Source organism: Drosophila willistoni, chromosome 3R, assembly GCF_018902025.1.
Source record: "Drosophila willistoni isolate 14030-0811.24 chromosome 3R, UCI_dwil_1.1, whole genome shotgun sequence".
NCBI lineage: Eukaryota > Metazoa > Arthropoda > Insecta > Diptera > Drosophilidae > Drosophila > Drosophila willistoni.
Window position 1 is genome coordinate 972,955 of NC_061086.1, and position 17,617 is coordinate 990,571.

At 35.0% G+C, this 17,617-nt stretch overlaps 1 protein-coding gene across 4 annotated transcripts in view; it reads right to left on the bottom strand.

Annotated features, from left to right (window-relative positions):
• The window catches only part of LOC6650061 (protein pangolin, isoforms A/H/I/S), a 47,570-nt gene extending 30,578 nt beyond the window's left edge, over positions 1-16,992 (bottom strand). Inside the window, exons 1-4 of one of the 4 annotated variants that reach the window (XM_015176868.3) lie at positions 16,801-16,988; positions 12,096-12,495; positions 11,936-11,981; positions 4,667-4,764 (exon numbers count right to left, since the gene is read on the bottom strand). In XM_015176868.3, coding sequence (XP_015032354.1) covers positions 4,667-4,764; positions 11,936-11,981; positions 12,096-12,260 — 309 coding nt within the window. In that variant the 5' untranslated portion in view covers positions 12,261-12,495; positions 16,801-16,988. Of the gene's footprint in view, positions 1-4,666; positions 4,765-11,935; positions 11,982-12,095; positions 12,496-16,800 lie in introns of all 4 variants that reach the window. The other 3 variants (XM_002072530.4, XM_015176870.3, XM_047013494.1) reach the window with 3 other exon arrangements.
• Positions 16,993-17,617: the final 625 nt, after the last annotated feature.

A 17,617-nucleotide genomic window follows, 5' to 3' on the forward strand; every position in this document is an offset into this window, starting at 1 on the left:
ATCAACAGGCTAATGAAGATTTATAGGTTGTTTTCATACAACAACACAGCCGAATTCCTCCTCATATTACAAAATATATATATTTTCTGTAGGACTAGCAAAATATTTCTAATACTTCCAACTTATTTCTGTTTACCCTAAATGTGGCCTTTCGGCTAATTTCGATAAAGTACGATGAACGGTATGCAAAAAATGACGTAAAAACTAAAACAAGGTAACAAACAAATGAAGTCAGTAAGTTGTCTCGCCGACTTTGGTATACCATGCACCAGGTGAGAAAATATTTTAAATTTCAAACACCAAATCTATATATGTATGTCTATTGAATTCGCCTCATAGCATATGCTATCTCGCTCACCCACATAAAAACAAACAAGCACTCTAGCCGCCAGTAAACTTCGTTTATACGTATACTTTCTAGTCCGATTTTAATAAAATTTGGTAGGTTGGTAGATACTATTAAGGCTCATTAATGTGAATTTGAATTTGGTTTCGATAAGCAAAAAGATGCAGAAGGCAATCAGTTTTTTATAGATTCTGGAGCCGAAAAATGTTAAATATCAATAATCTGCACGCATACTAAACAAGTCTACGTACTAAATTTGGTGGATTTAGTTTAGTTAGAGAAAATCAGTTTTATTTAATTTTGGGGGCGGAAGTGGTCGTGGCTAAATTTTGAACAAATATTAGATCGAAATCTGCGCGTGTACTAAGTCAGTACACATTCCAAATTTAGAGAAAGAAAATCAGCTGTATTTAATTTGCGGGGCGTTTCAAAGATTTGAAGTAAACCTGAACACCGTAGGTATTACTGGAGTCTAAGTACCAAATTTGGTGACTCTAACTCTTATAGTCTCTGAGATCTACGAGTTCATACGGACAGATGGACCGACAGTTATGGCTGTTGATCCTGAACTAGAATATATGTATGTACTTCATGGGGTCGGAAATGCTTCCTTCTGCCCGTTTCATACATTTTTGCGACTTTAATACCATTTTACCCTATGGGTCCATGACATTATTACTTTTGCTATGCTATCTTGCTCACTCTTACAAGCACGTAAACAAATTTTGTACCCATAACTTGGCTTATTTTAGTCTGTTTTTAAGAATTGTACAATTGGATATTACAATAGAAGATGCGGACAGATTGCTTCTACTCTTCATCTCAACATTACTGTTTACTGGTAGTTAGGCAAGTTCAGAAAACAACGCTTTACAGGCTGTTTTTAAAATTTCAATATTTTTTAAATAAAATTGTAGATTTATGTATATGAGAAAATAAGTATGTATTGGATGTTCATTCAGTCAATTCCTCTTGGTTAACGTCTGGTGGGTAAATTAAAACAAAAAAGGCTTTAACAAAAAATTTATTAGGAATTGGATATAAAAGGAAGAAATTGGACGCCATTGTTTAAACCCGAACCAAACACAGCAACAGATTTGGGGGTTGTTCTTGGTCTGGTAAAAAAAAAATACGCCAATGCTCGTTACTTTGGGTGGTTGCTTGTGTTGTTGTAGTTGCGGCAATCGGCTAGCTGGTTTTTTAGATTTCTTCTTGCGCTCGTAATACCGCACGAACAGTCGAATCCTTCGAAACTTGTGCAGTTAACGTGAGAGTAGAGTGCGTCGTGGACTACATATACGTTCATGTGTTAGAGAAGGACCAAAAAACAAGTGTATGTCTGTACATGGGGTGGATGAGCGGGTGTATGGTATAGTGTGGGAGTATACCAAACGAAAGGACAACGAGCCGACAACTTCGATGCTGACGTTAAGAAGGGTGGAGCAAAATGAGGTCTGCATACTGAAAGTGTGGGGTGTTTGGTCGGTTGGTTGCAATACGCCGTACCGTTGTCGTTGATTAAAGGGATTTAAATTGAAATACTTTTATGGCGACAAGATATACACAAAGATTCAAAAATTTTCAGTCCAAATCACATTTCTCCTTCCATTTCTTTTATGTTTTGCGAGGGGAAGAAATCGATTCTCGTATGCTTGTAGCATATGTATGTATGTGGGTCTGTATGTATTTAAGCTTTTATATGTAAGCCATGTTGATGGACGTACATACACACATATGTACATATATACAAGGTATATGTATATATAGTATGTACAAAAGTTTGGGCATACATATGTTAGATGTAAAGATATCAATAAAGACAGTACACCTAATGTCGGAAAGGCAGTTGAGTTAAATTTAATTTAATTTGTTTATGTACATATATCCGTCAGTACAAACAAACAGTTACATACATATGTACATTTGCGCATACGTGTGAAGACGTCTAAAATTTCCAATACGCAGATCGGCGAAATAAATCTGCAATTGACATCTACTGGGGTTTTATATCCAACATTATCCCATATGTAAATTTCATAGCATACTCCAATTTTTATGAAAATGTTTCTTCTAGTTCTTCTAGAGCTATATGATATAGTGGTCTGATCATGATAGTTTTCATACTTTATTTTTCCCGGGTAATAAAAAACCCCGAAAACAAATTTCATCCCGATAGCTCTTAAGACGGCTGAGTAAAACGCATACGCACAGACGGACGGACAGACGGACATGGCTATATCAACTCAGCTTCTCATGCTGATCAAGAATATATATACTTTATGGGGTTGGAATCGTCTTCTTCTGTGCGTTACAAAAATCTGACCAATTTTATAATACCCTCTGCAAGGGTGTAAATATGTAAATATATTTTTCTGTGTTTGGAGCAAATTAAAATAACACGTTCAAAGACTACAAATATTGGAAAATTTCGGATTTTATAGGTGTGTAACAGTCGTTACAAGAACCTACTTAGGATCTAAAACTTGAAGAACCCATACTATTAAACCTGAATCGTCTTCCACTTGGGAGCCTACCTGTTGTTACATCGGCTGACGTGCCTAAATATTTCTTAGCCTACGGCTTGACAACTTGCCTTGTTGGCTTTTTAGTTTAAGATGTTTGCCAGTAGATTTGTACTTAACCTCTCATTGTTGTCATTGTCCACGACAAGTGAAGAAGTGCGGCACGTACGATGAAGAGCGGACAACTAAAATTCGAAGTGGCAACCCACGTGGGGTGTATTTACTGGGGCGTGCAACAGACTTAAGAAGGAAACGGAGATGTCGCATCACGGAGCCTGGAATCGTTGAGTGATACAATAGCATTAAACAAGGTATCCCCCTGCTATACTTCTTTACCCAATTCGGGCAGTTGTGCGGTCAAGTCAACACAGTGCAAATACCAGACCGTAAGTGTATCTGTGTGAAGGCCGAAAAATTGAATTGACGCCATTACCAACAGTCAAGAAGCGTATCGTCGCAGGATTGGGGAAGGTTGTGTGTGGCTGTTTATGTGGTTAAACTCCACATATCCGTTTCCTTTTGTCGTTAGAACCAAAAAATAAGTAATATCATCGTTTGATATATTGAGCACAATTATGTGCGCAAAACATTAAGACTCCCAACAACAAAAGTGAAGACTGTGATTGTAATAAGAGATTTCCCAACGGCATCTTTTTAATCTTAATGTGCTCTATTAATACGGCAAATTGAATGCGTTATGATGCATTGATCGGAGAAAAGGATACTATCACGTTTGTACTTCTATTGTGTTGTATTTAGATATAGGAATTGGTAATGGTGCAAAAATATTAAACTTTCATATGTACTCGAAGATGCTTTCTTCTATGACACCCTTGTTCAAGGATATATCGTGTCTATCTCTAACCTTTAATTATTACAACAGTTTTCAGGAAAAGTATCAAACTAACCACGTTAAATTATATAGTCCACATCCTACAAAAAAGTTTTATTGAATATTTATATTTATAAAACTGTCAGAAGGACATGGGTGAAAACATGCAACTTTACAAATCGTAGTGATAATTTGACAAATACTCCCCTTTTGTTCATCGTCCACAGTTTATATTAATAAGGCTGTAATATGCTGGGTTGTCCTCATTTGTCTAAATGCATATACTTATAAATACACACGCATACGTTGTAGATACCCACAGGGTATACATATTGAATATTGGTATATTGAAAATAAATAAACATACATAGTTCAACGGACATGGACATGTAATCTGAACACTCCAACAAGATAAAGTCGTCCCTTAGACTTCATTAAATCCTCTGATAAGTAAAACGACTACTTAAAATCTATAAGGCTAAATTTATAAACGACACTTTCAACCTTGCTGGACACAATAATTTGAATACTATACTAAGCTTAAGCTAGAATAGTATTTGGATTGGGGATATGCCTAGATCGACTACAAGGAATAAAAACTAAAAATCTTACCATTTTAATAACCGCTATGGCTTATGTTCCAAGATGTTAGAATTCAAATGTCCTTGTTTGAATACACAAAGAGAACGTTTTAGCTAATACTCTTATGGGGATAAGTCCTCTTAGGAATTACTGTTTTCAAAGAATATAAATAAATAAATCCTACATGTCTCGGAAAAAGCCGTGTTGAACTTTCCATTGTATTGTACATGTGCCTATACATAATTCTAAAGAAGTTCTGTTGGGCTATTGTTATAATAAACAGCAGATTACATCAACATAAGGTGGTGGATGATACAATAAATAATATTCGAGCCTCCCTAAAACTCCCCCTATGCTTAGTAAATGGACAAAAAATTTGCTTACCATAGTCACTGGTAGACCGCCAGGACCACCATTGGCATATGAATATGGCGATACCAAATATCCCATGTTGAAGCTAGGTGTATGCGGTTCGAGCTTATCTGAAATTATAAAATTGAAAGCGAATTGTGTTAAAATGTATGAGTACAATTGTAATTATTTTTAAAATATTTTGAGATTCCGAAAAATGTTGTAACTTCATTGGGAGACCGGATAATTCTAAGCGACAGTTTTTTGCCATATTTGATTATGGCACTAAGAAATTCATCTACCAGTCGGAAAAAGAAATAGGGAAATGGGCGTGTCAACATTTTTAAATAGTCAATATCTGCTTGTCTATTAAGCTAGTTTACATACCAAATTTAATATCAGTAGCTGTTATAATATTTACGAAAATCTGTTTTATGTAAATTACGTGGACGGAAGGGGGCGTGGCAAAAAGTTTGAACAATTAGTTAGTTCGCTAACTACACGAGTATATGTACCAAATTGGATGTCTCTAGCAGTTACTTTTTAAGAAAAACAGTTTTGTGTAAATTCTGGAGGCGTGTCCAAAATTCCAATCAACTCTATATATTTACATACTACACGAGTATACATACCAAATTTGGTGGCTCTAGCTTCTATAGTCTCCGAGGTCTGTGTTTTCATACAGACGGACGGACGGACGGACACTCAATATATCTACTTTATGGGGTCGGAGAAGCTTCCTTTTGCCTGTTACATACAATTTGGCGACTTTAATATACCATTTCACGTATGGGTGTATGGTATAAAAAGAACAATTTTTTATCAATTGTATGTACAGTGGCGGCAACAAATTTGAGTACATTTTTTTTACCTTAAATTCTGATTTCATTTGATTGTTACTTAAAGTTTTCATATGTTAATTTATAACGTTCAATTGATTATTCTATTGAGATGATGTTCTGTAAATTTCGTGGGCATATCTCTAATGGGTTTTTTAAGTGGGTTTTGATAAAAAGCCCCAAAATTCGGACCCGGCAAAAAAAAAAAGACACATTTTCAAAATCTGTAAAATTGATCGTACACCTTTGGACTAAAAAAAAAAGTTAGGTCTAGTAAAACTAAGATAAACTGCATACCACAAATTGTCAATTTGGCCCCAGGATCCAATTTCGATCCAATTGAAAAATTTGAAAAAATTGTATGTATTTTTTTGGTCTGGTCTCTGCTTGGCGTCATTTTACGTCACTAACTCACACTAAAGTATAACTACACTTGAACTACGAAAGATAGTGAATTTCCCGTCGAATGAGATATTGTACTTAAAAATCGGATTAAAAACAGATAGACTTCTTTGCCCTGCAAAAAATGTGTTTTTTTTAAAGAGGTGTTTTCCACAGCCCAACGATTTCCCTCTCTTTCTTTTGGTAAAAGGGTTTTTTTTCAATAAAAACAATTTAAACATTCGCCTGTTGGCGAATTTTGGTCCCTTTTACCTACTTAGTGGCGTTTTGCATTAGAAAGAGAGATCTAAAAAGGCTAATGTTTGCGAAAGAACGGCCTACAGGAAGTAACGAAGAAATTAATCAAAGTCACTGTTTTCAACCGATCCTTCCTATGGGAGCTATATGATATAGTCACCCGATCTTGATCAAATTTGACATAGTCGTTTATATGTGTAATAAACTCACCAATATTTCACGACAAAAGCTCAAAAAATAACGAAGTTATTGAGAAAAGTTCGTGACTTTGCCGTTTGTATGGGAGCTATGCGATATAGTGGTCCGATCCGACCGAATCCGAGATATACAACCTGAGCAGTATATACAAGCCTACATGCAAAATTTTAGCTCTGTAGCTCTTACGGTCTAGGAGGAGTTTGCGCTGATACAGACGGTCGGACGGACAGACGAAAGGACAGGGCTATTTGAACTCGTCTCGTCGTGCTGATCAAGAATATATTATATGGTCGGAGATGCTTCCTTCTATGCGTTGCACACTTCTGACCAAAATTAATACACCCTTTTTGCAAGCAATAATGAAATGTGTCAATACAAATGAAGTAAGTAAGTCGTTGCCGACTTCGGTATACCATCCACCAGGTAAACAAATATTTTAAATTTCAAACACCAAATGTATGTCTATTAAATTTGTTTTACATGTCTCACACGCTCTCGCTCACTCTCACAAAAACAAACGAGCCGCCACTAGGCAACGGCTAATTCCGCCCTTATGGACCGCCTAGTAAATATCGTTTATACGTATATCTTACTTGTTTCCGATTTTGATAAAATTTGGTAGGTTAGTAGATATTGATAGGGCTAATTAGGGTGCTAAATTCGGCAGGCAGTCAGTTTTTTCTAGATTGTGAAAGTGGGCGTGGCAAAAATGTTTAATATTTTTAATCTGCACGCACACCAAACAAATTTTTATACCCTTGCAGAGGGTATTTTAGGAGATCAACAGAGATTCTTGATCAGCATGGGATTAGCCATGTCCGTCCGTCCGTCTGTCCGTCCGTGCTGAAAAATTTTTTTTTTAACAGTATCGGACCACTGTTTTATAATAGTGTTGGATATAAAACATCAATTCGATCGGATAAATAGAACACAATATAATATCAATCGATATAAATCGGTTCAAACGCTACCGGGAGCGCTGCTTGCTGCCTACTACGTCATCAGCAGGTCAACAAAGACATGCATACACACACAGACGCAACGCTACATAAACTGTATGTAGGTATGCGTGACGTGCTTTGCTTACGGAATGATGGAAAAAAAGAAAAAATTGTAGTAAAAAGAGAAATAATGTTTTGTTTGTGTATTGATGAATTGAGTTGCAGGGAAAAAAATTCAAAATGTAAAAATATTATTGCCAAAGACTGCAGGGGTATATAAACTTCGGCATAGCCGAAGTTAGCTTCATTGATATTTATACCAAATTTACTGGTTCTAGCTTTGTTAATTTGTGAGAAAATACGTTTTATTTGATTTTCGGGTGCGGAATTGGGCGTAGCAAAATTTGAAAAAAGGAAAATCTACGCGTGCACTAAGTTAGTAAATATTCCAAATTGGGTGTCTATAGCTGGTATAGTCTTTGAGAAAACCAGTTTTATGTAATTTCCGGGGGCGTGGCAAAAACTTGAACTAAACTTGAACACCGTAGGTATTACAGGAGTTTAAGTACCAATTTTGGTGACTCTAGCTCTTATAGTCTCCGAGATCTACGTGTTCATACGGACAGACGAACGGACGGACGGAGATGGCTAGATCGACTCGGCTGTTGATCCTGATAAAGAACATATATACTTTATGGTCGGAAAAGCTTCCTTCTGCCTGTTACATACATTTTGGCGACTTAAATATGTATACAATTTCACCCTATGGGTGTATAGTAAAAAAATAGAAGTGCCGGGTGGGGGCAATAAAGCGATAGTTTGTTTATATGAGTAAGAGAGATAGCCTGTTTTTGCTTTTTAGCATGTGAAAAATTTTTATAAAAATAAAAACCTATAAATCGAGTAGTTATTTTCCTACGTACTTGGTAAGCCGAAGTAAGGTGATGATGTACTTCATATTAAGTCATTTAAGTCATTCCGAATTAAATTAATGTTGTGAAAAATGATTTTGAAAAATATGATATTCCGAAATCGACGATCGTTTTAAAAACAGGATATGTTCAGCTTGTTAGGGCATGCTGAACTAGGATATTAAGTCACACAGAACAAAATATTTTGTATCCGTTTTGATCTCAGATCACTCAGTCCGCCGAAATCGTGTTGACCAATGAAGTACCTTTTATCACAGTTTTATTTTTATACCTTGCACACATGGGGTAATGTACATGCATCCATACATAAATATGTGCATACATACATACATACAAACATACTTACGTACATACATACATAAATACATATGTACATTCTAGATTCATATGCGAGTATAATTAGTGGACGCATCAGAATTTGGCCTTCGGCCGTCATATACAAAAAATACTCTCTTCGGAACAATTAACAAATCATTAAAATATTTAAATGAATTCGGACACACGAGCCAAGTGAACCAAACAACAAGAATGGTGATTAATCTATTAAGAGTATGTATCTATGTATGTACATACATATGTACATATCCATATTCATATATTTGTATGTGTGTATCTATATGGGTCTTTATATGTACTTCGTATGAAATATTGGAACTCATGTTCCGAACCAAAATGTTTAATATACATACATATGTACATTCATATGCATGTGCATAGATTAGAATTTATTAGTTGTACATACATACATACATTGTAAATGGACAACAAGACAACCAACAGTACGTCTGTATATGTACAGGTTGTCTTGTATGTATTTAAATTATATATATACATATATGTACATATGTTGATGTATATAATGTATGTACATACATATATACTTAAAAATGTACCACATATAAAATGCAAGGAACAAATGCAATCATTGGTAAATTAACGTGTCGTACTTATCATTAAATAATTCACAGCTTGTTAGAAAAGCAAGCAAAGGTAAAAGAGATACGGACAAACAAGAAGGTAAAACAACAAAAGCAAGCCCAAGCCCCAAATCCAACAACGAACCGAAAACAAAGGCCCTAAATCAAAATGGTAAAGAGACCAAAAAAAAATTTTAAAAAGAACGGCAGTAAACGTGAAATGGGAATAACAACAACAACAAAAACTACAACAACATACCTACAACGCAACATACAGCAGCCAAAAAGGTAGACACCAATGAGCAGTCTACAAGGGATAAGGAAAAAGCTGTGAGCAACCACGAAGTAACCAGAACAGAACAGTCAAGTTAGTGTGCCAGAGTGGCGAATGAGAACTTCGAACATCGTCGACGACCGATTCCACGAAAACTCATTAATTTCCAAGGATACCCATAATATACATACGTCCGTACACATATGTATGTATGTAAGTACATTCATCCATACATATATACGCACAACGTTTATATGTACATATATACATACTTATACATATATATAAAACATGTGTTTGCATATATGTACATTTGTACATACATACATACATACATATGTACATATGGGTTTCTGCCAAGGCTGCTAAAGTCTCCTTCTTAGTACGTGTATGTACATACAAATATCTTATATATGTGTGTATGTATGTACAAGCAAACACCATATGTACATATATTCATACATACATTTTAAAGCGCAAAGACTGTTCAGGATAAAACCGCAATTAAAAATAACGCAGTTTTGAATCACAACATAAATTGTGTGTACATTTTTGAAATTTTATTTGCGTATTTGTTGTAAGTCTATATTCTTTTCCGACGCCCTTGATGTTTATGATCTGATCTAAAATTATAACTCATGACAGTACTAAAAACAGTTGCTGCATGGCTCAAATTTAAAAAATAATTAACATCACAAGATAAATTTATACATTCAAAATTAACTAAGAAACAATGCAGAGAAACCCTTGTACTCGTGTCAAAAACAAACTTAAAGTTTCATGGCGGACATCATGGCGTAGCGAGGGGAGTTTAAGAACTGTTACCAATAAACAATTTAGATGCAAACATAACGAACCTAAGTATCTGCAACGATTATGTATATCTATGTACATATTACCATATACATATGTACATACATATCCATATGTAAGTCGATATTTTTCTTTTTCTTTTATTTTATTTTGTCTCCCACAAGCCTCAGCAGGCGTTTACGCCTATGCTTGCCAGGCACATTGTTCTGCAGAATCGCAATCGCTTACTAAAGACGAGAGAGAGGAGAGAAAAGCTCGTTAACTGTTTTGTTATGGATTTAAAAAAGCGTGGCTAGCGACATGATGCTAACGAGTGAGTTTTAGCTCACAACGCATCTGAGCATTGATTCAGGCCCAAGCATATACACATACGAATGTATGTGTGAATGTATGTACATGTGTACATGCGTACACTTCACAATAAAAAAAATATTTCATTTGTGTTATGACTCATAATCATACATACATATCTATGTACATATGTATGTACATACTATCTAGAAATGCATTTTTACGCAATTAAACAAAAAACAAATGTGTAAATGTAAGTATGATGTGTGTAGTTTTATGGTACATTTTTATGGTTAAAACGAATCTTTAATGACATTAGTTTTGGTAGTTCATCTTGTATTTAAGCATCTATGTACATACATATGTACATATGAACTTTTTGTTTTCATTCATGATATGTATATGTATTTTAAAGTTAATTTTTTTCCTTCTTAAGATATACATACGAATTTATGCATATACATATATGTATATAATACATAAACATACATACATATATACATATCCATACATACATGAGTGTACATACATATACATTTTTAAATGAACTTACGTACATACAAACGTGCAGATACCGATTCAAACCTAAACCAGACCGAAAGAAAGCAAAATGTAGCAACTCAAAACAAGAAGTGAAGTAGCGTGTCGGGGAACGATCTGCATCACCTTGTTAGCACCATGGAACGGCGCTGTCACAGGGGGATGGCGGAGCCGCAGCCGGTTATTTATCCGCGCGCGCCTCCGCAACCCCTCATCTGCCAGTAGCTCCACACAGCCACATGTCGTCGTCGACGTCGTTGGCAGAGTGTGTTTGTTTGTGTAAAAACAAAGCAAGGAACGTAGGTACATACACATGCATGGCTGCATCGGTGTTTAAGTTCATACATTCGTGTACATACATATATGATATATGTATGTACATGTACATGTACATGTACATACATAAACACATGTATGGCCGTTTACAAACGAATAGGCGAATGGCTAAACAGAAAAAGTAAAGACGTATCCAAAACGTTCTTCGTCATGAAGAAGTTCTGATACTCTGTAAGTTCTTATATGTACATACCCTTCCGAACATTGTTATGTACAGTCATCTCTGACTATATTAAGTTTACTAAAGTCTTTTACATACATTCATACATTGACGGTTTAAAAATCATGTGGGAAGTGGATAAAGCTATTGCGAGATCACCTAATTTTTCTTTTGAAGGAATCGATTTAATCTCACTCGAAAACTGACAGGCGATCGAAAACTGATGCAATAGATATGTATAACATAAGTACTATTATAAAACTATTAGTTGTATAATGGGTCTTTTGTTTTATTTCTTATGGATGAGCTAAGAAGGTGAAACAAGAAATGAATGCCTGAAAACAGATGGTTCTTTTGTGAAATTGCAATTACATAGAGATATTATTATATTACGAATTGTAAATTAGTCTTAGAATACTTACTGAAAACAGGACTGTGATCCGGCCTTGCTGCTTTGCTACCTTTTTCCTATGGGGTAAATTATAGTGATAAAATAAGTTAAAATCTCTTCGCGTTTTTTAAGTTTTTCTTGTTTCTAGTCAAGATACTAATTCCTCTAGACGTAATTATAAATATACCTACCTCACTTTCGGTTAAGTCTATTAAGCTGGATTTCTCTTCAACTAAAAGGTTTTCGGATGATATTTTTTCATCTTCCCGATCACCTTCGTCCTTGAAAATTTTTACTTCATCCGTACTACATAAATCATCCCCGGATGACCCATGACGGGTGTGTGTATGAGGCATTTTTTTTCTCCCTCGCGGCGTTAGCGTAATTTTGACGTCAATGTGTGGGGCTTTCGACTGGTTTATTTGATCTCAACATCAATTGGTATCGTTTCGCTCTCGCGAATGACTGTCACCGCCGTTTCTTGGTTGATCCGCATTTGTATTTGCGCCGCCCTTTTTGAGGGAGCCCTATCTTCCATTCTTCTTTTTCTTACAGCAGCAATGCCAAAAAAGAGTTTTCGTCGAAGTAGACCTGAAAATGTGGAGATGAAATATTAAAACATCTTGTAGAGACTTTAGTACCGACTCACCTGGTGGTGATCAATAATATACATACATACATATACATATGTATATAATATATTGTATAAATAACTATTTAAAGTAAAATCTTTTCTATTATCAGCATATACACATTTCCCATGCAAAAGATAGACGTAAAGCCGAGCCCTTCTCTTATCTTATCTTATAACTCAGGCAAACGATTACAACGGACGAAGTTTATGTGACTCTTTTATATAAAGTCAAACACATTCAAATAAAAATATTGATTATGTATGTATGTACATATGTACATACTCAAGGAAATTTGTATTTATTTAAATTTGTCTTTGAATGTTATTTTGGAATATGGGTATAGGAAATAGGAAAATTGCCAAGTTTCAATCGTGACTTAATGGTCAATATATCAGTCATTCATTCATTCCGTAGTACAGATTTATTTATTCATGATGTATGTATGTTTATAGGTCTGCGTCTTTCTATCCTAAAGGTCATTAACTCCCACAAAAGTGTATTTTTGGTGTTGGCTAAATTTCCTCCTTTTCAGTTCTTCGGCGAGTGTGACGTCTCTGTTTCTGAGGTTTTCAAAACCAAAATAGCCGTAAAGAGGAAAAACGTTTTATCAAAAGGGTCAAATGTTTGCGAAAGTACGGCTATAATCTTAATATAATCTTAGACTGGAGCAATGCTGCTTAAATTTGGCACAGTCATTATTATGAATACCAAACTGACAATGACACTGTGTGGCAGCTATATGATATAGTCCGATCCGGCTAGATCCGAGATATACAACCCCTGTAGTTCTTACGGTCTAGAACGATTTATTCGGACGGACAGGGCTAAATGAACTCGTATCGTCGTGCTCCTCAAGAAAAATATACCATTTATATAGTCGGAGACATGCAAAATCAATATACCTTTTTGCAAAGGTATAAAAAAACATTTTCTTTATATGTAAGTGCTTTCGAAAATTTTTGACCGACTTTCCCAAAAGTTTTTGATTTATATGAGTTACGGTCGCTACTTTTTTTTAAGGGGTTACGCCACCCCTGAGGCCCTGCGGCCAGTATACAATTTAGGAAAAAACTTTTATTACACACATATTGAGGGTACTTTAAAGAATATTTATTGAAAAAAAAATTTTTTTTAAAACAAAATGGCGGAGATATTGGCCGGCAAGTGCCACCATGATTTGTAAATCCTTGCAGGTGGGGTGTCAAATTTCTCGGCTAAACATCACCCGAAAAATCCAAAAAAAAATCTTGTTATTCAGGAAGGCTATGGCTATCCGCCCACGTAGGATTTTTTTTTTTTAATTTTTTTTGGCAAAATGTCGGCTGTTTGAACAAAAAACGCTCTTTTTCGGAGAACATTTTTGGCTAAAAAAATTCATAACTTCCAAACAGGACCTTAAATCAATCCTACGTGGGCGGATACCCAACACTGTAAAGAATATGTGGTAAAAATTTAAGCCAAATCGGTCCAGTAGATTCGGAGATATATGACACCCCGGTTCAAAAAAAGTAGTTTCAAGAAAAACGCAAAAGAAAAAAATGTACTGCGTCGGGGCCGACTCGGCCGCGCTCACTTCTAAACGCTGTAACTTCGGAACTAAGTCGAATACCGATATGATGTAAAGTGTAAAAGATTCTTAAAACTATAGAGGATTTTTAGAGCCAAAAAAAAAAATGTTTTTTTTTTTCAGGGGTGGCGTAACCCCTTAAGCCACTTCATTCGGTTTGAACTATTTTTTTATATTTATGTAGCAAGTACATAAAGTTAACCAAGTTACTAATCAAATTTTAAACTAATAAAAGTTTAATAAACTTTCCTTCAATGTGCGTACATACATTTTTGTTAAAAATTTTGAATCGATTAATGCATTTATGTGGGTTTTACAGCCACTTAAAGTCACAGTATCAAAACATGTATCCACATGTGCTCGCCACTGTACATTGAATGTACATATCGATATCTGATTACACTGCATCAAGCATTAGTGTTTGGATTTGAAACAATGTGCGTTTTGTGATGGGTTTTTAGAATAATCTTTAAATCATCAGGCGCTTTAAGCAAAGAGTGGTATACTGGATCATCCAAAAAAGAAAAATTAAAATCCTTTTTCCCAACGGACATTGTTTTTCCCCCTTTTTTTGAAAGTGAAAATTGATCATTCGACCAGTTTTGTAGAATGTACCTACATTCATACGTATGCATGTATGTATGTAACATACGTATGTATGTATATATGTATGTATATGTATGTATGTATAAATGTATTTTTGTTCTACGGTTATACATCACATACATTACATACATATGTATGTATGTACATGATATAAACACGCTTAATGTATTTATGTTGTTTTTGTATATATGGATGTATTTATGTATGTATCTACATATTTGTACACACATACATATGTATGTGTAAATATCAAGTTAATTGTTTCCTTAAAATCGAAATAACGTAAATAAAATTAAAATAGAATTGAAGATACGCTGCGTGGATCGTGATCGTGTCTGTTTCGTGCTATATTTTGCAGTGTAGTTCTTGTATGAACTTATGTACATATTTACATACACAAATACATATGAATGTTTGGATGGATGTTTATACATATATGTACATATGTATGTATGTATATTCGTACACAACATTTCGTTGCATGTGTGTGGCGTGCAGAGGAAAGTAAAAGGCCCTGTTATTCCTATTCCCGGGACGCGACTGGATTTCGGTCCGACCGATCAATTGATTTCCTAGAATCGGTAGGTATGTAAGACGGGGCGGAAGCCGAAGAGACCTCGTGAAGAGTATGCATGTATGTATGTATATGCGTTTGAGTGTGACTGTATTTGTAAGTATGAATGTGTGTGTGTGTTTATTATTGACATTATTTAAAGTAATACGGAGCTGTTTCTACCTGTTCAGTTTAACGCCGGAGCCGGATCGGATCGCGATTTTCAGCAAATTGTGTATGTGTGTAGATGTACACACATACATCCACATACATAGGTAAATTTATGCTTGTGTAGGTACTCACAGCAGGGAATACCTAGCTACATATTAGTTCAAGGTAACAGACAAACCGAACCATACTGAATGCCGAGCTGAAACCAAACTCAAACCACGACATCAACAACGGCGGCAGCAAGACTAATCACACAACGAGTTTCTATTTAGAGACAGAGAAATGATTGTAGGATATCAACAGGTAGAAAAAAAAACAATAAAATTAAGCGTAAAAGAGAATACAGAAAAGGTATTTTCAGCAAATAAGTAAACAAACTTCGAAATGTGTGTGTATACATACATAGTATTTATATACATACACACATACATATGAACGTATATGGGACCTCTTCTCATCTTGGTTTAAAATCGAAAACTAACAGAGAGACGGGAAAGGTGAGTAGGGAGTTAAAGAATAAAAAAAGAATATATCTACTCACTTTTTAACATATGTGTGTATGTGTATGTATGTATGTACATTCATTAGCTTTAAGCCAATGCAATTGTTTCAAAACTAAAATCGTAATAGATACATCCATATGTATGTATGCATATCCAAATAGAACAACTGGTATTTTCTAACATATTAAACAATTAATTGGTCAAAATGTCCAAATGTCCAAATGTCCATATGTATATGATATGTGATAAATTCCGTAGCTAATTCAACGTTTCATTAAATTATCATATAAGTGCAGATGATTCTTATGGATATTCTGAAAGGTCAGTCAGTTGAAAATATTTGAAATGGAACACGTAGACGCTTAGTTTCCGTAGCGTCTGCTCAATAATGTAATAATTTGTTTCTTTCTAGAATTTGAAGACACACACACTTCCATTTTATGTATAACCGACGGAAGTGGTCTATACTAGAAGTTTTATAATTAAACTTGGTAAGTACATCCATAGCCATATCCTACAACACCCTCCTATTACTACATAAACGCTTTATCAATATCAAGATGTCAATGCTTATACCATGTACTCAAGTATTAAACTGTTTTGTATACGTTATTACCAACAACATAGTTAAACTAAATTGCAAATATAACTGACCATCTTTTTTAAATTAAATTAAAATTAAAATTAATCGGAATATTGGTTATTGCAGTAGAATCAGATGATGGAGAGAACATAGACCGCCCGCTACGAAATTCAAGATATTGTATATTCTTTACTTTACCGACGGTAAAAACAACTTGTTATTATCATTTTCATTCCTTTTCAAGTTGTTGAGAATGAAACTTGGAATAAAAAACTCACTTTTCGGCTTGCTGAAATATAAGATTTGTTTGTATCCAGGGTTGTGTGTTGTGTTGACTAAAACGATGCATTAAACAAAGGTTGATTTTTCATATTTGTACATAATTATTTACAAACATGCACAATATTCACTTGCATTCTTGCACAATTTTCTTTTGATTCATATTCATTCTTTGGCTTTGCTTTGCTTTGCTTCACCCGATCACACACTCTCACACACTTTTAAACAAGTGCTCGAGTGTGAGTGTGCGTATAAGTATGGGTGCGCGGTTCACTACACAGACGCGATCGATTCAGAGATACTCACACCCATACATGCATAGGTATGTATCTGTATCTTTTCTGCCTGATTTACATACATATAAGCGCAAAAACGTGTCTTTGTGTGTGTCTTATGATTTCATCAAAGCACAATTTCGTCGGAAGTACGGCACTAATACAACACGAATCTATTTCGACTCTTTTTTTAACTATAATTTTTACCGCCTTTCTTAGTGGCTTGTAGGCGATTTCGAAAATGCGGGCTTTTATCTATGTATGTATTGAAGTTCACTTGGTCAATTTGCGTTCACTAGTTAATTGAAATTCTTTTTGAATTTGAACACCCGCAATCGCACGTCCGCTCCGCCTTGCACCGTGAAAGATTGAGATACAAATCAGGGATGGCAAACATGTAGTTCGGATAAAAAACGAGTCACCCTATTTGAAATTGCGGGTCGGAAAAATAGTGGCTCTAATACTTGGAACCGGTTGCCCACTGTTTTTAGTCATTTGGCAATTTTTCGCCGCAAACCCGGTATTTTAGCCAATATTTATA